At 42.5% G+C, this 24,239-nt stretch overlaps 2 protein-coding genes and 1 long non-coding RNA gene across 9 annotated transcripts; 2 read left to right on the forward strand and 1 right to left on the reverse strand.

Moving 5' to 3' along the window:
• Positions 1–1,001: 1,001 nt before the first annotated feature.
• On the forward strand, positions 1,002–11,755 carry LOC147147448 (uncharacterized). The gene is made up of 3 exons (XR_015086791.1): positions 1,002–1,114; positions 3,748–3,850; positions 11,558–11,755. It is a non-coding gene; the product is annotated as an uncharacterized LOC147147448 (long non-coding RNA).
• On the reverse strand, positions 2,494–23,443 carry ppef2a (protein phosphatase with EF-hand domain 2a). Of its 5 annotated transcripts, none has more exons than XM_086030461.1 (21): positions 22,802–23,443; positions 22,098–22,178; positions 21,478–21,607; positions 20,427–20,701; positions 16,399–16,668; positions 14,264–14,323; positions 13,203–13,330; positions 12,786–12,840; positions 12,525–12,700; positions 11,529–11,643; positions 11,362–11,408; positions 11,027–11,193; positions 10,915–10,951; positions 9,918–10,067; positions 9,510–9,845; positions 7,938–8,123; positions 7,468–7,610; positions 6,951–7,057; positions 6,368–6,534; positions 6,078–6,165; positions 2,494–3,800 (listed from the first exon to the last, which is right to left on the reverse strand). In XM_086030461.1, the coding sequence occupies exons 6-21, from the start codon at positions 14,313–14,315 to the stop codon at positions 3,547–3,549; spliced, it is 2,208 nt and encodes a 735-aa protein (XP_085886587.1). In that variant the 5' UTR covers positions 14,316–14,323; positions 16,399–16,668; positions 20,427–20,701; positions 21,478–21,607; positions 22,098–22,178; positions 22,802–23,443; the 3' UTR covers positions 2,494–3,546. The 5 variants fall into 5 exon arrangements, with proteins under 5 accessions (XP_085886587.1, XP_085886586.1, XP_085886584.1 ...); XM_086030460.1 differs by having other exon boundaries at positions 17,597–20,701; XM_086030458.1 differs by having other exon boundaries at positions 16,399–16,831; positions 17,597–20,701.
• Positions 17,998–23,175, forward strand: LOC147147450 (flavin reductase (NADPH)-like). 3 transcript variants are annotated; one of them, XM_086030464.1, is made up of 6 exons: positions 17,998–18,246; positions 18,414–18,619; positions 20,515–20,716; positions 21,452–21,616; positions 22,817–22,997; positions 23,081–23,175. In XM_086030464.1, exons 2-5 carry the CDS (start codon positions 18,485–18,487, stop codon positions 22,972–22,974), a joined length of 660 nt encoding a protein of 219 aa, XP_085886590.1. In that variant the 5' UTR covers positions 17,998–18,246; positions 18,414–18,484; the 3' UTR covers positions 22,975–22,997; positions 23,081–23,175. The 3 variants fall into 3 exon arrangements, with proteins under 3 accessions (XP_085886590.1, XP_085886588.1, XP_085886589.1); XM_086030462.1 differs by having other exon boundaries at positions 17,999–18,246; positions 22,817–23,175; XM_086030463.1 differs by lacking the exon at positions 17,998–18,246 and having other exon boundaries at positions 18,267–18,619; positions 22,817–23,175.
• Positions 23,444–24,239: the final 796 nt, after the last annotated feature.

The following is a 24,239-nucleotide window of genomic DNA, read 5'->3' on the forward strand; positions in this document are numbered from 1 at the left end:
TGAACTGGCTCACTTCCTCCATACGTCTTCACTAAGTTCTTCACCAGCGCCAACTTTGACTGACTGTCTTTTTGCGACATCCCATTATTGCCTCTTTTTTTTTTTTTGCTTACTTTTCTTTTCTTCTTATCCGCACGTGAACAAGTTTTTTTTTTCAATCTTATCAAGCTACCACAAGTCAACGACCCTGAAAACGTGCCATGCTCAGCTGCTGTAGACAAAATGTATGGAACCACAGCACGACTACAAAGTTGAAGAAAAACATCTAGAAATAAAGCCATGCGTGATGTGTACCTTTTAGTTAACATTTATTTTAGATTTCAAACACTTTTATATGAACAGAGGTTTACTTGTCTTCTTCTTTCTACACTTGTGGAAGAGTTCCGAAAAGACAAATGAATGAAGTCCTGTTGTGCACTTCTAAGAGCACCCTGTGATGCAATCTTGAACGGCTGGACTAATAACCTTTCACTCTGCACACTTACATCAATGCAAACAAATTTGCAATGTGTGTGTTCGTGTGTGTGTGCCACTATCTGGGTCAGTATGTAGTCAATGTAGGACAAAGCGCAGAATATGACACGGCAGCATTAATCAACTGTATCCTGAAATTACAGCACAATAATCCTTCAATTCATAGGCAAACTTTGTAAAGTAGCGATGAAATATTTATTTTTTTGAACATAGAGGGAGTCCTCATTTTACAAACGAGTTCCTACAGTGGCGATGTAACACGAATTTCCTCGCATGTTGGATTTCACCGTTAAAGTCGAAATTTATGTCAAAATTCTTTGTGGAAAAAAACCGAAAATATATTAAAATATAAAGCATAAGATGCTGTACTTAGCATTACTGCTGAGAAGTGGATGGAGAAAAAGGAGAGGAGGGCGAAAAAGGCAAAGATAATGCCGGTTCGCAAAGACACGATCGAGACACGGCGCATGCAGAACCGCAAGGAATGCTGGTCTTTGTAATACAGGAACTGCTTGTATGCGGAAGTGCGTTGTTTGGCGCGAAACCCATCGCAAATACAAAAGCAGGTAAACAAGCTCAGAGACGCAGCACAAAAGCACATGTGTAGAGCGAAGAGGAAACCGGCTGCTTCATTCATGTGGTGAGTGACATGAATATCAAGTGTTGCATTGACAGTTGAAAGTAGCAAGCGGAAATTACGTCCATTTCAGTCATGTCGCCGTACATAATACATAGTGGGTTATTCAAATGCCGGAGGAACTCTGTACGCTCAATTATGTAAATTATGTATTCAGAATGTGTCGGAAACCGGAATTTTGACTTTAACCCAAATATTGACTGCATGTAAACGTAGTCACTATGGTGATAATTTCTTCCATGCCTTTTTGTTGTCTGTGATGCTGCTGGACCCTCGTTTTCCTCATCAAGTCTCTGGTCAGATATTCCATCTTCATCATTGCTACTATTGGAGCTTTCTTTATCATTGGGGGTCCAATCCTTATCGAACACTTCATTATCTGCAGACATCAACTCCTCTATGTCACTCGAATTGCCATCGAGTAAGCGGAGGACTGTAGCACCGTTTAGCCATCTAAAGTACAGGCATTTAGGTGTATTGGTTTTTGAATACACGTATTTGGTCTAAACATTACATTCTAATCAGTAATTGGTGTAATTGATTGATTAAAACAGTTTATGGTGTACTAAAATGAATATAATGATTAATACACCAAGAAAAAAAAGTGATATTGACAATTGCATTTTGTACCAAATTCAGGTTTTTATCCGGAGTATTGAACATACATTTTCCTGCACAGTTTTACTTTATACTAAAGTGCAAAAAATGAAGTAATTATAATTTGCTTGACAGATTATGTTCTTATGAGGACGTTTTCGTAAAAAAATCAGAGAAAATCTCACTGGAAAAAGGGTCAAAATCACAATTTTCTTGACCTTGATTCAGCAAGTGAGGAACTAGTTGAAGCAGGCCATGTGGATTGTCCCTTGTACTGTGTCCAAATTGTTGTAGTGAAAAATGCATCCACCAGGGGGTAGAACACAAGTATCAGATTGTACACAAGAGGGTTTTGAGGGAATGTTTTACCATACGCAAGAAGACTTTGAAATTCTTGTATCAAATTTGATGCGTTTGGCAGTATAGGGTTAACCCTATATTCTCCTGAACCAGGAGAAACATTAGTCTCTGGCGCCACCTGTTGGTTTAGCGGTGTAAACTTAAAAACGTCTTTGTATTTCAGTCGTGTGAGGACGGATTTGTGCCGTCATCATGTGAAATGCATTACAAAACATCAGGTTTACTGTGTATTTAAAATTGTTTTCAGCGATCTCTTTGATGCTAAATCATCAAAGACATAAAAAAATGGCCACTGTATATGTGACGAAACTTTGGTCGTGTACAAGAACTACAGTATTGTGTATATGTAACCCTTTTGGTTGGTGATGGAGCTCAAACCTCCTGCTCCCTGCGCTGTGTTGAAATTAGTGACAGGAGACCTGACGTTTGCTCAACTCGTTTACTTCCATCTGCACACACACGACGTGCGCTGGTCAACCCCAGAAGGCCTTATCGGCACGCTAAGGAGTAAATTGTTACGTTTGCATTTGTGGCTAATTGTCTACTAGCAAGTGCACAGCGGTATCCAAATCACCCCCGCAATGACACAAATGAACTGCCGGTAACTGCGACACACCCAGCTACAGTATTTATATCCACCGCATGACAGAGTTGAGCCATTACAGCGAAACAAGTTGGAATCACTCCAGTGCTGTACCAAAGTAACTCTGTTACACGTGCACTATGTATAAATGATTTGTTGAGTTCCCTCTTGTGGTCCAGGATGAACTGCTTGGCACGGCGACAAAGTGCTCCCTCCAGACTCCAAATGACGATGACGACACTAAACATTCAAATACTGCTAACTAAGGCACCGTGTGCATACTTTGTGCATTTCTTTACATATAGTGCCTAAAAAGAGGAAGAACAAAATCAAGAGTACACACAGACGCACGCACCCACGCACACACAATTTGTAGCACATAATTAAAAACTGCATGTCTAAGTGCAACTTTTTTTTAAACATTTTCATTCAAACGAGCACAATATTCACAATAAGTGTGTAGGGTTGATCACTTTTAGACTTTTATGCCCCCGACACGATCAGTTGTACTTAAAATCAAAAGAAGTGATGATGTCACGAGCTCGGAGCCAATCACAGTTCTGGTTACGTCTTGGACAATTAAACAATAATTGGAGATACGTGGCTTTTTGGGCAATAAATTTAACAGCAAACATGTGACTTGATTAAGAAGATGATTACAGTGAATGCATATATTATGTACATGCACATTTGTTTAACATTCTTTCACAGTTTGTGAAAATACGTGAACAGCGGGGTCACCCCTCCCCCCCAAAAAACAAAAAAAAAACTAAACAAACATTTAGAAAAATCTGGGGGCTCCACTGTAATTTTTTCAAAATGTTTTTCTCCAATCAGTATATTTTTATTTTCAAAAGCGTTTTTCTGGTCAGACTTTTACTTGAATTTTCCGCATTCAAACATGTTGGTCTTGGTCGAGCGCGGTGAGGTCAGGCGCCGTGGCCATGAACATGCTGCGTCCCCTCTCCAGCCGACTCTTCTTGTCGGTGAGGCGGAAGGCTTCCATGAACTCGTCGATGTCGATGGCACCATCGCGGTTACTGTCGATGGCCACCGCCAGCTCCGAGATGGCCTCATCTGTGATCTCCATTTTCAGGTACGCGCTCAGCAGCTTCCACGTCTGACGGAAGTCCGACGGCGAGATGAAGCCTGGGAAACAAATAAAGAATCAAGTATCAATTTACTCACTCCCTGCTGAGGTACCTTGCTACCTACCTAGTTTGCTGCGTCCTTACCCTACTGCCTACCAGTCTATCCACTTTCCTTACTACCTCTCAAGCTAGCTAACACCCTACATACCAAGCTAACTAGCTAGCTAACAACTAACACTCTTCAAAACGACTTATCGACCTACCTTGCTTATCTACCTAACTACCAATCACATATAACCACCCACCTAGTAAAAGAAAGTAGCCTACTACCTAACGCCCACCCACCCATTTATTGACCTTCCTACTATTGCATCTACCTCCATACCTACACTGACACAGTATTTAATTTCATCCCATCTGTTGCACATGGTTAAAATGTGCTAAACTGACATAAATGTTCCCCTCTTCTCAAAATAATAAAATAGTAGCATGTGTTAGTTGTGTAGTGTTGTATATGCGCAAAAAAAATCAAATGCCTTTTTTCCACTCCAGATTAATCTACCTAGCTAACCACTCACCATCTACCCACTTTCCTGCCTACATTCAGACCTACCGCCACGCCTACTTACATACAGACCTTCCTAACCAGTCCACCTACTTTCCTCCTATCGAGCTACCTCTCTGTACTGAACCTCTTAGCGCCACAAACTATAACTTCCGAGAACTCAAACTTTGGGGCCCAAACTCTCCTCTTTTCAGGTAGAATACGGTCAATCTGATGTTTCCGAGCAGGCGAAAAAGGCAGGGGGGGGGGGGGGGGAGCGTGTCATGTATCCGTGGAGGAGGAGAAGAGCAGTAGATCAGTAGGTTAATCTGCCATCCTAATCGGGAGGATCCCAGAGGACGTCACAGGCGGATTAACGCATCACACGTTGGCGTACACAACATCACATGACACACTGATGATGATGATGTCACCACACTCGTGTGTGTAGACCATGGTGGGCAAGTCTTCTGGACAGGTCATTCATATACTCAACACTTGTTTTTGCTCCCATTTTTTTATGATCACCAAATATTGTTGACAAACCACTCTAAATCTGTGATAGTGAGCACTTCTCCTTTGCCGAGATAATCTGTATCACCTCACAGGTGTGCCATATCAAGATGCTGATTTGACACCATGATTAGTGCACAGGTGTGCCTTAGACTGCCCACAATAAAAAGACACTACCCCCAACAAAACAAAACTGCACCTTTCAGAATATCTTTTTATTGTGGGCAGTCAACCTGACACCTGTGCACTAATCATGGTGTCTAATCAGCATCTTGATAACAAATTCACCAATTATTTACTAAAGTAGTAATTATTTACTAAAGTAGTTATCCATTCATCCACCCATTATCCGATCCGCTTCTCCTCACAAGGGTCGCGGGCGTGCTGGAGCCTATCCCAGCTGTCTTCGGCCAGTAGGCGGGGGACACCCGAATTGGTTGCCAGCCAATCGCAGGGCACACAGAGACAAACAAATACCCGCACTCACAATCACACCTAGGGGCAATTTAGAGAGTCCAATCAACCTACCATGCATGTTTTTAGAATGTGGGAGGAAACCGGAGTTCCTGGAGAAAACCCACGCAGGCACGGGGAGAACATGCAAACTCCTCACAGGGAAGCCGGAGTCTGGATCAAACCCACGACCTCTGAACTGTGAGGCGGACGTGCTAACCAGTCGACCACCGTGACGCCCCTAAAGTAGTTAAACACGTTTAATTGTATTGTATATAATAAAACAAATAATTCCCATGTTTTAATTATTTATACTTTATTTAGCGATAATAAAATAATTTAACAAAAAAAAGTCCAGACGTTTATTGCCATTATAAGCTAGAAGTTCAGTCAGTTTTAGATTTTATCATTTGTAATTAATCTAATTAGAATGAATTCACCAATTATTTTTTAAAAATGGGTGAAATGCAAGTCTTTCAATAATGAAATTAATAATTAGGGCCCGAGCAGCGAACGCTGCAAGGACCTTATTATTAAGCAGCCGATTGTTTCATAAAATTAAAAAAAAACATTTAAGATTAGCAAATGTATTTGATTACTTACAAGGAAGCATCCACTAATGACTTAAAGAGATAAATGTAGTTACGGAAAAAAAAAAGAATAAATACAATGAGTTAACCAATTTTAAGGCAAATCTCAGCTAAAGGAATGCAGAAGTTATTCCGGCACTAATGCAAACACTTGATGGTCCGGATTCAGGAACGAAGCGGGCCGGGCCGCATGTTGCCATACTTTGCGCTGTACAAGTGAGCGTGTGTATTTAACCTGAGTTATCCGTGTCAACGATCCTGAAGATGGTCTCCAGGGTGGAGCGATGGCGGTACAACGTCTCCAGCAGACACTGGTCAATATGCTACAAGGGAAAATACACCATTGTGAGGTAACAACAAGAGATCACAGTTTCTCCACCGACATTCTCCTGAATTTTGAAGTGGGCGGAGAAATGCGCAAATTGGTGCGATATTAAAAAAAAGAAAAAAAAGAATTTTGCCACAGAAAAACAAGCCCTTGAGCACTGACGTTAAAAATAAGTGAATGAGTCTGACGACTCTTACGTCGGCGTTGGCCCCTTTGATGGCGAGCTCGTTGAACCACTGCTGGTAGTCGATGAGGCTGTCGCTTCTCTTGCTGCTGACCAGCTGGGAGCGCAGCATCCGCCAGGGAAGGCCCAGCCGCATCACGCTTTCCACCGCCGTCGCCCAGTCTGTCACCGACACCATACCTAGCAACCGCAAACGCATGGGGGGGGAACGCTCAATGAAGCGACCCAAAATTCTGTTGAGTTCGATTTTTATGCTGATTAACACTAAAATTGGCGTGCCCATAATAAAATTGCTGTCGCTGTTTCTGTAGCACCGCAAGTTTTTTCTCCACATCCTACCCTCCAGACAAGGAATATTCCACTGATTAGCTGTATAGTGAGACCATAGTAAGAAGAGCCGATTATGGTTGGACTCATCTACAGCTATGTGACAACTTGTTTGTGCAGTCACAAGTACAAAAGGCCCAGCTCACATTGCTCGGCAGCTCGACACCGGGCTTTATGTGCCAGCGGGAAGGACACGTGGGCTCTAAAAATGACCACACCTGAGGAGTGCAAACCTGGCCCTTTAAGGAGAGAGCTTTGGTGAAACTCACCCGTGTTGTCGCAGTCGACTCTTTTGAAGGCACAAATGAGGTCCGACTTGTGGGAGAACAGCTGCTCCCGAAGGACTTTGAGGGCCGAGCGCTCCGTCTGCCCGACGCTGCACACCACACAACACAAATAACCCCCAAGTCGAAAGCGCCACTTTCAAAAAGCAGACTATTAAAAAATAAAAAAAAGTTAAATTCACTTTCTTCCCCTCTTTAAACTTCGACTTTAACTCGTTCACCGCCAGACATATTCAGACCCACTTTAACCCTAACGTTTGGAAAAATTTGAAAGATATATAAACCAGTTCCTGGGATTGAATGGCTGCACTGTGAAAAGACAAATCAATACGTCAATGGCAGTGAATGAGTTAATATCATAATAAGGCGATTCGATCTTGTAAAAACACAATTCAATTCTCGTAAGATTACAACTTTTTCTCCTGACAAAATACGTCTTTGTTGTTGTAAAGATTGATCGTAAGGGTTTGAGAAGCTCTGGTCTCGAAAGGTGACCTGGTACCTTTGTCGGGCAGTCAGTTCTCTGGTCATGCTGCTGGCCTGGTACTGAACCACATAAGGCACAAGGTTGGGTCCCAGCTTGACGTAGGCCCCTCGGTTGCTCCCCACGTCGTAGTAATTGGAGGCCGAGAAGAGCGTCAGGACCTTGGTGTCAAAGAGCAGAAGCCTGGAACGAAATCTAGTCATGTGTTCGGATTGCTACAGACCCGTTTGACAAGTTGAACCGTTTTGACCTGACCAACCAATTAAAGGCGTGAGGTGAATTTGAAATCTGAAACAGTCCCAGGACATCGGCCAACGAAAAGAATAGACCGTTGGGAAGAATGTAATATAATTTCATATAGCAAAGACTGGAATTTCGGTAGGTCACCGCTTCTGATGGCGTTGAGGCCAGCAGAGAAGGCCTCGCCGGACCCGAGCGCCACCACAGTCCCGAGCCGAGGACCGGACGGGGTCCGAGTCAGCGGTCACCTTGCGGTTGTGGCAGAACTCGTAGCCGTCCTGCTTGCACTCGTGCGAGCGTACGATGAGCTGCATGTTGTGCTTGCTCAGGAAGTCCTCGGTGACGTCGGGGCCCCAATAGCATCCGCCGCCCCTCAGCTCGTTGGGGATGCAGCCGTCCTGCGACATGGGGTCGCTCCACAGCAGGTCCAGGATCTGGAAAAACGGCACAACACCGGCCGGCTTTGGTCACCCATAGTGTCCAACGAAATAACTACAACTAAAAGTGAACAAACGTTTTCACTAATGAATAAAAATGAAGAAAAGAAAAAAAACGACTTCACCAAAACTATATACGATTATATCGAAAATACCCTTTGTTTTCTTTGTCAATTAATATCATACAGGAACTTTTGAGGTCCGTTTTAACGGATTTATCTCGCTATGGCTGTACATGCGTAGTACAGAAGAAGGAAGGTCAAACTGTTTTTTGAGAATTGTAGTTTACTGAACAACACAAATTATTTCCTTTTTTTTTTTTTTTTTTTTAAATCTTGTGCTGACGCAATATCTTAAAAACACAACTAATAAAAACTCAACAAAAATGACGCATTTTCATCAAAATAGAAAGTAAAAAACTTTAACATTCCAAAACCTAATTAAAACTATCTGATTGAATAAAAAAAAAATAGGCAAAACAAAAACTAACTATAATGAAAAATTCAAACCTGTCTATTTTTAAAACCTGTTTGAAGACACATTTCTATTCTTCCAATTCTTCCAAAAAAAGACATGCATGGTAGGTTAATTGGACCCTCTAAATTGCCCCTAGGTGTGATTGTGAGTGCGGATGTTTGTTTGTCTCTGTGTGCCCTGCGATTGGCTGGCAACCAGTTCGGGGTGTCCCCCGCCTACTGCCCGATGACAGCTGGGATAGGCTCCAGCACGCCCGCGACCCTTGTGAGGATAAACGGTATCGATAATGGATGGACGGATGTGTTGTATGGGCAATTTCGAGTTACATGCAGTATTTGAAATGTGGGAGTCAACCGACTAGCAGCAGAAACGCAGAGTGGAAAGTTGAACCAACAAATTTTTGACTGTGAAGCAGACATCCTTTCCACACATTCAACATTCCCAAAAAAAGATACTGAAAACTCAAATAGGCGCTGTGGATCTTTTCCGTTCTTGCTGGCTTGTCTCTCAGACCGGCATCAGCGTGACTGGTCTTCTCAGCCGCGCTTGCCTGAACGTGAACCAGATCAGATCAGACGGCCCACTTTTACAGCTCCTTAAGGTGATGACGGAGAGATGGAAAAGCCGATTGAGCCCGCGGGGGGATTAATGACGCGTGGATTAGCGCATCTGAAAGCCAAATTGTGCAGGCATCTGCCGCTCAAGTGTTGATCGCTGACAGCGAGGGCGCTTTAGTCCACCGGGGCACGGCAAGAGCGTTATGATGTTGCTGTGGCAGCTTGGGGATCGTGTTCAGGGTCAGGGGAAACCCGTTGATGGGTGACCAAGAAAGAACATTTTTGGCATGGATCCATAAAACAAAAAAAACAAAACAAACGCGTTTTGAAACGTTTGCTTCCAACTCACCTGCTTCCACTCTTCCTTGGCGCTGTCGTTAGCCACCGAGTCAAAAGACGCCTGGCCTTCTTGTTTGGCGCTGAAGCTCCCCAAACGGACCAACATGGCTCTCTGCTGGCAGTGCTTGAGCTCATCCTCCACGTTGACCTTGATCCGATCGGAAAAGTCCTGCAGGGAGCGGTTAAGGAAGCCGTCGCGGGTGACCATCGGTTTCGGACACGTGAGGGAAGCCCGCCGCTGCAAGAGCCTGTGATTGGCCCACTCGTCGTCCATGTCCGAGTCGATGGACGTGCCCGTGGAGCTCTGCTGCTTCTTCTTCTTGGGAGGCCGAAGCGCCGAAACGTACTGGACGAAAACACGGCAGGCGGAGTTGAGAGCATTTCACGTGTCGGAAAGGAAGACGCGTCGCTCACTCACAGTGTGTCGGTCCACTTTCGCCAGCACGCCCAGATCCGTGGAGTCCGAGATGCCGCCGTGCAGGACCAGAACTTTCTGGTCGATCACCGTCGCCAGGGGCAACCAGCTGAAGATCTTCTGGAGCAGCTTTAGGATCCGTTTGCCGTGCATCTGCACAAAAATGAGCGACTTCATCCACTGGGATTTTGCCCTGCCTTCTACTTTTTGACAACCGGTCTTCTGTAGGGCCCGACCGAAAAAGATTCTTGTTGAAAACTTTCAAATTGAGTTAGCAAATAAATGATCCCATTTTGGAAGATGTTTACCGGCACAGTGGCCAAATGCGGACAATTCTGGAGCTATCGTTTATGAAAAAAAGACTTCAAAAAACAGCAACTCTGTTTCAGCCTGGTCTGAGTCATCAGAGGGCGACATGAATTCAAATGTCTTGCAGGCATCCAAGTGAATGACCTTTAATCCTCTTAAAGTGGAAGTCAACCCAAACTAATATTTTTTTCAAGAATATGTTCTATGCAGTTCCACTAGTTGAAACAAGGTATTGTGATAAATATTGCGTTTGTGGAATAAGAGTTAATCCACTCGTTTATAGCCATCTCAGGAAGGGGGCGGCCATTTTGTCACTTCTTTCGACTGAAAATGACATCACAGTTGCTCAGGGCTCAAGTAACGACCAATCACGGCTCAGCTTCAGAAAACAGGTAAGCTGTGATTGGTCGTTAGCCGAGCCCTGAGCAGTAGTGATGTCATTTTCAGTGGACAAGAGCAACAAAATGGCCGCCCCCTGAGATGGCTAAACAGAAGTGGATTTTGCTGCTTAACTCATATTCCACAAAGGCGATATTAATCAGAATGCCATGTTTCAACTCGTGGGCCTGCTGGGAACATATTCTTGAAAAAAAATGTCTTTGGATTGATTTCCCCCTTTAAGTAGCGAGGAGGAGAGAGAGCGGCAGCCATGTGTGGTCAGAGAGAAGGAACGGCAAAGGAGGGCACCTACCTTGTATTTGGTCAACACTTCCTTCGTGAAGCCATACCTGCAACGGTCACACAAACAAGGAAATACACGAATTGTCGCTTTCATTTGGCCTTGGTGACGATCGCTCGAATACCTCAGGTTGATGATGTGGTCCTCGTGGTTGCCTCGGTTCAGGTGCACCTCGGTGGGATAGACCAGCAGGAAGGCGAAGAGGATGAGGAGGATCTCGATGGAGTCCTTGCCTCGGTCCACAAAGTCTCCGTTGAATACGTAAGGCTTCTCCAGGGACGGCGTTCCGTTCTGTTAGAAAACGCCATGAAAGCCATTCATTAAAAAAAAAAAAAAGTCTCCTTTTATAAGTTTTGATATCCTTCTATCAGGTTGGCAAGATAATTTGGGTTGGAAATGGCAGAATTGTAGCCTGGGACAATTCACCCTGAGTAGAAATATGTCACCTGACAAGCTTACCTTGTAGAAAATCAACAGCAGGTCTTCCAGCTGCCCGTGCAAATCGCCTGTGGACAAGAAAAGAGATGAAATACAAATCATAAAGCGCGGCGACTCCGCGATGTCGCCGCAGCATGTTGCTTCTCGGCAGTACAGGGCAGCGATTCGCCGGCCGAATGGAGACTGACCGCAAATGGTGATTTCTTTGCTGTGGCAGGTGGAGATGCGGCTGATGTTGGGCAACATGCGCAGCAGCTTCCATGTCTCCAAGAGGACCTGAAGGACGTAGCGCGAGTGCAGCTGCTGCTGGCAAAGAGGCGGCATTAGCGCGGGCAAAGAGGGGAGGAGCTGGATCTCGCCGGTTCAACTAGTTCAACTCAGTGAGCACGTTGGAAATAAAACTGCCGCAAGCGTGTTTTGGGTTTTTTAAAAATACCTTAAAAAAATGTTTTTCAAACACCGTTAGGGAAACCCGTTCCCTCGTCTGTCATTACATGTCTGTAGAGGGAGGGCTCGGGATTTGGATGCCTAGGAACCATGTTGAAGTGAATTGAGGTGCTTTGTTTAGACAGAAGTAGTGCTTTTCCGCCATCTTGTGGCATTTTGTTACCTTGGAACTATGTTTGAGTAAAATGAGTAGCAGAAGCTTTGCCGCCATCTTGTGGGACCTTGCTGCCAAGGAAAGAGGCTGTGTAGAATGGAGGCCTTTCGTTTAGACGTTTAGATGTAGTGCGTTGCCACCATCATGTGGCATCCTGGTTGCAAGGAATTATGTGGAAGTGAGTTGAGGAGTTTCATTTGGACAAAAGTAGTGCTTTGCCACCATCTTGTCGCATCCTGGTTGCAAGGAACTATGTGGAAGTGAGTTGAGGAGTTTCATTTGGACAAAGGTAGTGCTTTGCCACCATCTTGTGGCATTTTGGTGCAAAGGAACTATGGTGAAGCCAGCTTTAGAGTTTCATTTAGACAAAAGTGGTGCTTTGTTGTCATTTTGTGGCATCTACAGGCAATCCGAAACCTATTTTGGGGGTGGGCCGTCACTTGTTTGCGGGAGTTTACTGTGCTGCCAGTGTCAATTCACAATCAATGGCATTTTTGCTAGACATTTCTGTTGATAGTGTTTTTTCCCCCAGTGTCATTGAATGCAACACAATGTGTTTTGGGTAGAAAGCAATCAAACGTACTTTCTTGTTCCTGAAGGCCTCCACCAAGTAGACGGCCTGGTCCACAGTCAGAGGGAAGCACAGGTGAGGTCCCGAGTAGATCTCGGGCACCTCGATGTTCTTGTAGCAGAAGTAACGCTCCCACTCGGCGTCGCGACACACCTCGTTCTCACGGAAGATGTGCGAGATCAGGTTTCCTGCAAGGTCACACCAGCATTTTTTCAAGAGGGCTCCAGTCGGCGTATGGACGCAGGGCTCCAACTTGCGGACAGTCCGGCTCACGTTCATTGCTTGACGGTGTGAAGTTGTCCATGAGGTAGCCCAGGAAGTTATACAGCTGCCAAGAGAGAAGCCACTTGAAGGCAGCGCCAAACCGCTTCGTTTCTTATAGGCATTTCGAAAAATTCAGCCGCTGTGGCCGGGGTTCACATCGCCATATTCGATTCAGTAGGCTTGTTTATCATGAGTAGACCCACAAAAAAGAACCCCATGCCTGAAAAAGCACAGGAAATCCGCCATTTTGGTTTGAAGCCGCCATTTTAGGCTCATTCTGCCATCGTAGAAGTTCAAGCCAAGCTGGCCGACTTCCTGCACGAGACTTTTTTGGACGTCCACTCATAATAGACGTGTCCACCCAGTTTTGTGTTGATTGGGGAAGTTAGTGTCCAGGGCTACTTTCACTTTTTTTTTTTTTCTTACCTTTATCTGCGCCTGCTCTCCCGAGTACTCGATGGACTGGAAGATGTGCCAGGTGTACCTCCTCCTCATCTCCATGCGTGCCACATACTGGCGGTACCACTGCTGGATCAGTACGGCCGCCCTTATGGCTGCAAAAACAAAGCACACCATCAGCAATCAGCTTTGCTTGATCTGTCATTTATTGGATTTTTTATTCATCTTTCAATCCAGAGAGTGGGAAAATACTTATAGGGGAAACCAACCCAAACATTTTTTTTCAAGAATATGTTCTATGCAAACCCACTAGTCTAAAAACAGCATTCTGATTAATATTGCGTTTGTGGAATAAAAGCCACCCGTTTTGAGCCATTTCTGGGGGCGGCCATTTTGTCACTTCTGCTGACTGAAAATGACATCACAACTGCTCAGGGCTTAGATAACGACCAATCACGGCTCAGCTTCAGAAAACAGGTGAGCTGTGATTGGTCGTTATCTGAGCCCTGAGGGTGTGTGATGTCGTTTTCAGTCCACAGAAGTGACAAAATGGCTGCCTCCAGAGATGGATAAAAACAAGCGGATTAACTCTTATTCCACAAACACAATATTTCTCAGAATGCCTTGTTTCAACTAGTGGGCTTGCATAGAACATATTCCTGAAAAAAAACATGTTTGGGTTGACTTCCACTTTAAAAGCAGGTAATAATTTATTTTCTACTGACAATTTTTTGCACATCGTATTTGTGTTGTTGTTGTTTTTTTTTCTGAAAGTGACCAGCAAAGTTGTACTAGAGTAATATCTTAGGCCACCACTAGCTTTGTGGCTCACTTGAAAGATTTACACAAGTCAAAATGTAAATGAATTGGGTGGGGGGTCATTAAAAACAGATCCTTTTAGTAGATTCAATGTGACCAGAAGAGAGACACGAAAAACATTTAGAAGAAGAGATGCGGCTTACATGTGGCGGCTGCAAAGAGCACAGCAGAAAGGAAAGAAGAAAAGCAAGAAAATGCATTCATTGATCACCGAAAGTTGACTCTGATACTTTTTATACATGAAAGTGCGTGGAACGTCCCAAGCTCACCTTTGACCGGGTGTTTTTGGAACTGGTTGGACTTGGTGACACCACATCCCATGACTGTTCCTGCAACGACCACACGCACAGAAAACAATTATTTCATGTGGCAATACTTTATTATAATATATATATATATATATATATATATATAATACTATATTCATTTAAAGAAAATTTGGGAAACACTATGAGTTGTCATTCCAAATTTATTGCAAGAAAGAGGAGGAATTGCAACGCGCCGAGGCACTGAGCGCAAAATATCGAGTCATCTTGTGATCCCAAACGTACAATTGTTGCCATTTACTTGAAATTGGTGGGGGCATGTATATTGAGCCACGTGCTGCTTCACAAAGATGATTATATGATCATGCTCATGTGTCAGGCCCAATTTAACATGGAGGACATTGGGACGTCTTGTAAATATGTACCCAAGATGGACAAAAGTATTGGGACAGGGAAGTGAGGCAAATCACCAAATGTGGAATTACATTTGTGCCAGACAAAGAATTGTCAACTAATGAGTCTTAGTCAAACCACCGATTGGCACAATATGAATTAGTGCTACGTTTTCTTGAGTCATCTTGAAATGAAGGGCTTAGATAACGACCAATCATAGCTCAGCTTCAGAAAACAAGTGAGCCGTGATTGGTCGTTATCTGAGCCCTGTGGGTGTGTGATGTTATTTTCAGTCGACAGAAGTGACAAAATGGCTAAAAATGAGTGGATTCACTTTTATTCCACAAACGCAATATTTATCAGAATGCCTTTTTTCAACTAGTGGGCCTGCATAGAGCATATTCTTGAAAAAAATATGTTTGGGTAGACTACCACTTTAAGGTTTATCACTACTGCAGGATTGATGCTAGTTTTATCAGCCTGTCTATGGTGTTTTGCATTGTGTGTGAGCATTAAGCTAATGGGCTTTCACTGGGAAACATTATGTAGTTGGTTAAATACATAAAGTGTCATTCTCTTTGTTTCATGTTTAATTTTACAGTAAACTTCAACTGGGAGTGGCAACAAACAACGTGAAGCAAGCATTTGGCTTCTTTTTTTAAGTTTTTGCTCGCAATTCAAGACAAAACCAAAAAATAAATAAAATAATTGGCAGCTTGTACCTCAAAAAACTCAAACTAAGTCAAATCTCATTAGACGAGGTTCCACTGCACTATGATAGACTTTTTTTTTTTTTTTTGCATCAGTTTTGTCCATTGAGTAACAAAGCTGAGGTGGCTCACATTAATCTCGTTAACTGCTGGGTCACTTCTAACCTCTGCCTGCCACCAGCCTAAAAATGGAGCTGCACAATTCAGTGCAGCCGGAGGGTTAACCTTTTAGGCACAAATTCTACGAAGGCTTGGACACTATTCAACTCGTCAATCAGTCGCACGGCACGAAACATTTGTTAAAAGTAGGAAATGAAATTCAAAGCAAACGTGTTAGCTCAGATCAATCAAAACTACAAAGTGTGACAATGAAACCGTTGGCAATTTTGTCATGAAGTCACAACTTATTTAAAAGTCAAAGTGAGTCAATTTATTTAAAAAAAAATATTCTTCTACATTTTCATCAAGCATACAGGTACCAATCAATACAAATGTATACGTTGTGCATTTATTTTCAAGAATGTTAAAACACTGAAAACATTTTTTAACAATATTAGTTTAACTTCACTTATTAATATCATTATTATGCATTTGCAAACAAAAGGGTCATTTTAACTTCCCCTTTAAAAAATATTTCAATATAAAATAAAATATCCAAACATTTTTTTTTTTAATTAACAGCAAAACAAAGAATTATTATTATTAATAATAAATAACTATAATGAATTAAGTGAAACAAATCTAATTAAGTATCAAGCATGAAAAAGTCATTCAAAATGAATTTCCAATGGTAATTACATAATTACATATACTGTACATAATAAACAGTCAAATAAATGGTAACATTCATTAAAAAACACAAAGAAAAAAATCTTTAAAATAAGAAGCACACCAACATTTGTCATTCATTTTTCTATAGGCAGTGTGCGACTCAGCAGTGGAGCAACACTGTTGTAGACCACTGGCGGGGGCCCCATAATTGCAATTTGACGTGAACAGAGCGATAAGTATAAAGATAGAGAGTTCAATACTTACGTGGTCTATCCAGTCACCGCGTCCAGGGTGCATCTATTGGGACATTTGGACTGAGTCATCCTTCACCCGTCTCGTCAGGTGAAGAGGTTCAGGGCGGCCATCTTGGAGGAACAGCAGCAGAACCCCAAATCCAAAGGAAGTCCTCAGGTGTGTTGTGCGTCTCTGCATACTCTGCCCTGACCCAAAGCCGCTTCGCTCTTTAGTCCCTCGCGGCATCGTCGAGGCACAAGTGGATTAGCGGCGCTAATTGCTTAATGAGACGAGACAGGCCTGCTCGCACGAGACCGCAGGAAGTAAGCACAGTTGGTAGGAAGCAGGTCAACAATAGCATTGATATGATCACTTTTCTTGGGTGGAGCGATAGGTAACTTTCCTGTAGAGGTGCTGCTCATTAACTGTATTATTAAATCACATGGGCCAGCACCACTGATTCCTGAAAGCAATGGTCAGATTATAGTGACATAGCAACATACAGAGGTTGAAATCTGATTGGACAAAAAATGCATGTATAAAAAATTTAACAGATGTACTAAAAGAAGTGCAGCCAGGAGAAATGCTTTGAAATGGAGAATAGCGGTTTGAGGATTAATTAATAGAAGTTTATGGAATAAGTATCAGGGTTTAAGTTGTAAATATACAGCAGATTTAAAGTCTACACACACCAGTTCAAATGTCAGGTTTTCGTGGTATAAAAACATCATCCCAAGATAAATCATGGGAAGGTTTTTTCCACCATCAGTGTAACCTGTACAACTCATTTGAAAAGAAAAAATCTTTAAGAGGGGAAGTAGAACTAATTGAGTTATTAAGGTTGCACTAGTGTGCACACCCTCTTCTAACTGGGGACATGGCTGTGTCGAAAATTAACCAGTCACATTCAAACTCGTGTTAAATTGGAGTTAGATCACACCTGTGAGAAAGTGCCTCTGATTATCCCCAAATCAAGTTTAGCTGCACTTGTAGGTTTTGCCTGATATCTCAACTCTCCATACTTCCTTCCACCTATTCTAAGCCACCGAAACGAACAGTATGTTTTAACTTCAGAGATTCAGCTTTTATTTGAGAGTGTTTACATACAAATCAGGTGAACAGTGTAGGAATTACAACAGTTTGTATACTGTTGAGTATTATTATCTGCTTAATTTCAAATCCACTGCAGTGGTGTTTGTTTAGTGTCAAAAAGATTAGAAGTGTTTACCTGACTGAATGATAATGGTATGCGCGGCTTGTGGCTACCTCGACGCTCACTGGTTCCTCGATGAGCGGAAGTATCTCGAGGCAGATTTTAGTTTTCAAAATAAAGGTTCACGTCAAAAGTTCCAGTTTGGTTGTCTCTTTAATAGCAAAATATAAATAATATAATGTATATTCAAAGGTAGTTATGGTTTCAGGTTACAGCAATGAATAAGTAGAAGGAATGAATAAATTAGCTCATTTAAATTGTCTCTTTTTATTGTAGGCTGTAATGTTACTTTGTTAGAGTTTACATATTTTATTATGCTCAGCAGAATTCACCTGGTTCGCCATGGTTAATTGAACATAATAGACAGAATCTCCCTAACACATTTTCCAACGTGTAAGGGAGATTTTGTAACGCTCCATTTTTTTTTTAATAGCGGAGAAAACTTCCATTTGAAAAAGGGTACATGGACTTTTTATATTCACAGTAGGTCGGTGCTCCATATGTTTAGGCCACCAGAAAAGGCATTTGCTGGCCCTGAATATCCACAAAAATGTTTCTTTGACAGAATCGTCTTCTAGCACGAATGCACAAGTAATTCATTAGAGCGGAAAGGCAGCGTTCGGTGCCTTCGGCTAACCCTAACGCCCAGAACGCCTTCGGAACAAGTGAGCTTTTCTATTCTCCTGTGCTCATTTGGTGTCGCCCTCTGTCGCCTGCGAAGAATGACTTTTTTTATGACAGTGAACACATGATGAGTGTTTAGCTCACCAAATCCAAATGCCTTCACGTAGGTTTGCTAATCACTTGGTAACAGTGTGGTTTTATGAAACAGGGGGCGGGAACATTTCGAAAACTTTCGAGTGCCTGCGGTGTAAACTGTAAAAGTAGCAGTTCAGTGTCAGCATGAGGATCGCCGTGCTGGGAGCCACCGGACAGACGGGCCAGTTTGTGGTGAGCCAGGCCCTCCAGCAGGGCCACGCCGTCACCGCCATCGTCCGGAACCCGGACAAGCTCATCATGCCTCATAACAACCTCAAGGTAATGACAGGCCAGGGTTCAAGGTTCACTTAAATTGTCTTCAAGTAAAGATTGCAGGAGGCAAATACAAGGAGAGGTCGTGTATCGACGCACGCGTGAAATAGTTCCAAACAAAAACTACACTTTTGAAGTAACGTTTTAGCATTCCATCATACGAATATAAAGATAATTAGGGTAACCTCTGTGTCATAAAACCTAAATTATTCACCAATTTGACGACACAGTGATACTATCGTTTCACTTAGTGCTATTTCACAGTTACTGCGCTCGAATAATTGAGCGTTCTTGAGTGTCAAATAAAATACATTTAAGTACAGCGGTACCTCTACTTACGAAATTAATTGGTTTTGGAAGAAATTTCATAAGTAGAACATTTTGTAAGTAGAGACGTGTTTTCCATGTAAATGCCCTAATCCGTTCCAAGCCCCCCAATATTCAGACATAAATGCTTTATAAAGCATAAAAATGCATCAAAACATGTAACAAATACAAACATGTTAAAATTAGATTATTGCACTATAAATGAGAGTTGTGCATAATGTATAAAACAAAGAATAGAGTAAAGAATAAAAAGGATGGTCGTTTACCTTTTAATTACTGTCCTCATCGCTTTTTGCCCTCCCTCTTTGGTTCATGTTCTCTCAGAAGCGGTTTTTGCCTGGCGTTTTGTAAAGAACTGATTTAATAACATGGCGGCTGTCGATACATTACGGTCATCTTCTTTGGCGAGATCAACCAAACGCATCCCTTTTTCATACTTTTCTATTATCTCTCTCTTTGTTTGTATGGACCAAAAAAAACAATTTTCTCCTTTTTTTTCTTTACCTCGTTTGTAATTCACGTAAAACTATCGGAACACCTCATGGCCCGAGGGGCGAATGACGAGGACGCTGCATAGACATATCTATCACATATCTATCTATCTACATGTCTATCTACAGACGTAGACACAAACGGTAGAGCTCCCTCTTAGCCAATGGGATGCCAGGAAGATGCGAGGTAATAGCTAATGGCAGAGCAGCTATGAGTATGTTGCGTTCAGGAAACTCCGGAGCTGCGAGTAGCATCCCATACTGTATTTTTACCGATCCTATCCTGAAATTTCTTTCGTAACAAGAGGCAATATTTTCCTGTTAAGGCGTTTCACAACTTGAAAATTTCGTATGAAGAGATGTTCGTAAGTAGAGGTACCACTGTACAGTGGTTCCTTGAGAAGTTTCGTAGAAATGTAAAGATATTAAAGTTATTGCCATCTATTTTTTTGCTTCAATTCAATGGACATTACACATCTTGGCCACTAGGGGTCAGTATAATACAAACATCTGGAGGTTCATGGATCCGTCTCAGTTTCCCAGTGACCTTGTCATAGTTTGCATGTTTGGTCTGGTAGTGATTCTTGAGATTTAATTTCTTGAAAACAGTCTCTTTGCAAACTTGGCAGACACTGTTGTTTTGTATTTCAGTGAGAAAATATGAGCAAGCACCCAAGGGGGCAGCCACAGGTCTGCTGCCATCTGGTGGTGAAATATGAAACAGCTTTTTTTTTTTCATATGTATTTTGTACTATATATGGTCAACACTACTTACGGGCCATTCATTTTTAATTGTATGCCAGAAGATAGCAATTTGAGCACGGGCCGCATTCGGTCCCCGGACCGGACTTTGGACATGCCTGATCTAGTAGCATGTTGGCGCCAAGATACCATGTTAAAGTGAGCGGAGGAGCTTCATTTAGTTAGGCCAGCTTCGTCTAATAGAAAAGTAGTGCTTTGCAGGTATTGATGGCTGGAGCAAATTTGGGGGATACCTTCACATATTTTTCCTGGTTCCTTCAAATGTAGCTTGGCAGATTTTATATCCTTTCTCTGTGGTGAAATGTGTGCCACTGCCCCCAGGTAGTGGAGGCTGATATCTTCTCAGCGGACAGCCTCAAGTCTCATTTCAAGGGGACGGACGTGGTGATCTCCTGCCTGGGCTTCTCGACCGTCTTCTTCTCCAGTGTGACAGGTTACACCCAATCCATGAGGGCCGTGATCTCAGCCATGCGGGAGGCTCGTGTCAACAGGATCATCGCCATGACGTCTTGGTACACGGACCGTGAGTTGAAACGACAGTGAACAATTAAATTACGACACCAGTGAACAAAATATTACAAAAATATATAGCAATGAAATAAAAATAACGTTAAAAAAACCCAACTAATTCTAAAATAGAACAAGTCACATTTTTGCATGTTGTGATGCAGAATTTGTGATGGTGCTTTTTCCTATTGTATACAACTTTTTTGGAGTAAATGTATCATTTCTATCCAAAAATAATATAGTACCTTTCAAATATACTCAACTCAAACAATTTTTGAGTACTTTAAAAACAACCACAGCACACTTTCTATCTGGTAACAATTTAGATCTTCCATCGTAGTGTAATTATTTTTTTTCGCTATTTGTGGGGGAAAGTGCTGCGACTAGTGAAAAGCTGCTGAGACGCATCACTTCAACACACATCCTCGACACCAGTTACCGGAGGCTAATACTTTCCTATTTAGACAGGACATTTCAGAAACCCCACAAAAAAATGTATATAAATCAATTAGTGAATTGTGAATATAACGGAGTTTACTGAATTATTTTTAGAAAATGCCTCAGGTCGGTAAAAATGAAGCTACCCATGAGCTGGACTTTGACATAGCTGCCCCAATGCAATAATCCCTTCTGCTTGTCACAAGTTAGGATACCACAGTATTCCTTCTTCCGATGTTGCTTAGTTTTTACTACAATTCTGGTATAGAAATGAATAAAATGTGAAATGTGTTGTTATATTTTCTCTTCCCAGCCAACTCTGGCACTCAGTCGCCATACCTGATCCGCTTCTTGTTGCTGCCCCTGATCCGCAGCGTGCTCAGCAACATGTGGGAGATGGAGCAGTCTCTACGGCAGGTGGACGATATCAACTGGACCGTGGTGCGCCCGCCTGGTCTCAAGAACATGCCTTCGTCAGGTAAAAACAGACATGCAGAGGGAGGGCGTTTATGTATAGAAACTGCAGAAGGCAACTGTCAAGCCTGGGGACATGCTTGGTCACCGTGTAAGCTTTGACTTCTTAATGTGGCATTTGTTTGCATAAATGAATCTCCTATTTATTTTTTTAAATCAACCTTCATTGATTTTATATTTTCAGGAATTATCAGTCACCAGATTGAATCAAAAAGATACAACAAAAGGGCAGGCATGGGAACCATCAGCTGAAAGCAGAAAAACAAAATGGCTGACTTCCACAGAAAAACAAAATGGCTGACTTGCTGGGCGTTCTATAGCAAGGGACTTTTTCATGCATCCTGTCACAATGAATAAATGTGCCAGATTTCAAGTCAATCGGTCGTACTGGTGACAGTAGGCAGAATTCATAGTCTTGCTAGCAACAGTAGTTTTCTTATAAAGTATTATTAAGAATGTTAAAATGTTACAAAAAAGTGCCTTACCTTGAGAGTTCTGCTGTAGACTGAATTGCAAAGACCAGACTTGGATGTGTAGAATTCAAGGGTAGGCAAGAAACTGCTTGGCTGAAACCAACAAAACAAAATGGCTGACATGACTTTGTCAAAACGTTTTTGTGCATCCTATCACTATGGACATGCGCAACAGATTATGTGTCGATCGGACATACTGGTGATAAAGGACCTAATTTTTCCATCTCTCAGAGTGTTGCTAGGCAGAATTCATGACATCTCGCTATTAACAGTTCACTCATTTAACTCATACAGTATACAGCAGTTAATAAATGTTAAAACCAGAGCTGGGCACTTGACCCTTCTTTGTCGGTCCGTCCTCCGTCCGTGACCTGGGTAGTACCCTTCTGTCCTTGAGCCTCCGTCCTTATTCCTAAAAATTATCATTGTCCGACCCCGTCAATCTTCGTCCTTTTAAAGCGGTTACGTCCTTACGGCCTTATGGCCAACTTCCTGTCCGTGTTACCGCTTAGGTTCTTGAGGCTTTTTCGTGTGTCCTGCCACGATGAACACGTGTAGGCTACCAGATTTTGTGTCGACTGGACATACTGGTACTTTGTGCTTTCTCCCGCAGACACCCCACCAATTTTCACAGTGTCGTTGCTAGGCAGAATTTGCACCAACTTCTTCCAGTCTCATTTCAAAGGAAAAGAGAAACAAATGTAAATGTTTTGCACCTGTGTCATTCCCAGCCTTGGAGTTCCTGACACACGAGGGCTACTTCGTGCCTGACGAGGCCGGGCATCCAGCAAGGAGCGCTATGGGACGAGGCGACGTGGCTCGCTTTATGCTGTCGCTCCTCAACAGCAACGCTTGGGTGAAGAAGGGAGTGGCCATCATCACCAAATGAGAAGCAGCCACTAACACAGCCTTGTACGCACAGTAACGACGACGAATCATTCATATTGGCTTTCATCTGTAAAACTGATCTAGTCTTCATTTTATTGCATGCACAGCTACTTGCAATGATCATTTCAGTCACATGGGGGCAGTACAGAGCTACAAGTAAACCGAAGATGACGTCACAACAAATAAATACATAATACACATACACCTGTTGTATTGGTGGTTTTATGATACTCTGTTGCGGGAAGATGTGCCTTTAACTTTATACATACACCACTCATAAAAAGTTTGGGGTTTTGGGATCAAATTTCAGGATGAACTTTAAAGCCTTCTTTCAACTTGAGAACGCCCGTCCGTGTTCAGTGTTTCTGTAGTGTTTGGCACTAGTTGCTGTTTCCTTAACAAGGAGCTGATTGGCAAAACTCACAGTGGGTGATGTAAAAATGTAATCGAAATTGAATTACAACAGGCAGGTGTTTAACTACTTTAGGGGCGTCACGGCGGTCGACTGGTTAGCACGTCCGCCTCACAGTTCAGAGGCCGTGGGTTCGATCCCGCCTCCGGCCTCCCTGTGTGGAGTTTGCATGTTCTCCCCGTGCCTGCGTGGGTTTTCTCCGGGTACTCCGGTTTCCTCCCACATTCCAAAATTTGTACCAAAAATATACCAAACCGAAGTTTCCAAAAAAACAAACCGAATTGTGATTTAGCATACCGTTACACCCCTATCAAAAATGTATTATACTGTATTGCCTTGGTGCCCTAATTGAATTTGGATTGAAACAAATGAGTAAATATCAATATTAAAAAAAAATTATACATTCAGATGAATTTATTCAAACCTAAATTGCATCAGTGCTGCTCTTATTTAATTTAAATCATTTCTAAATAATGCACACGTTAGTGATTAAATTAGATCAGAGAAGTCAGATTCCCTTTTCCTTTTTGATGGCCTTGATGGAGGTAAATTGTTAGCCAAATAGCATACACTTGCCCAAGTCATTTTTAACATTTATGCAAAACAAGAAAGAACTTACAAGAAGAGTCCAGTTGCTTCAATTCAGTCTTTGCGGATTACTGTGACCTATATGGCTATAAGAATCTACATGGGTATGAAGAAAAACACAATCTGTGGCAAGTAATTATTTTTTTATTTAAATATTGTGGCCATAAGTTAAATGTCAATAAGCACTTCCACAATTGGGTGACTGAAATTGTAAGTGGGCTTTCATTTCTTAAGGTATTCAAAGCCTCTCTGATGACGGAGGTTTT

This window comes from Filicampus tigris, chromosome 5, assembly GCF_054856515.1.
Source record: "Filicampus tigris isolate MCC_2025a chromosome 5, RoL_Ftig_1.0, whole genome shotgun sequence".
Taxonomy (NCBI): domain Eukaryota; kingdom Metazoa; phylum Chordata; class Actinopteri; order Syngnathiformes; family Syngnathidae; genus Filicampus; species Filicampus tigris.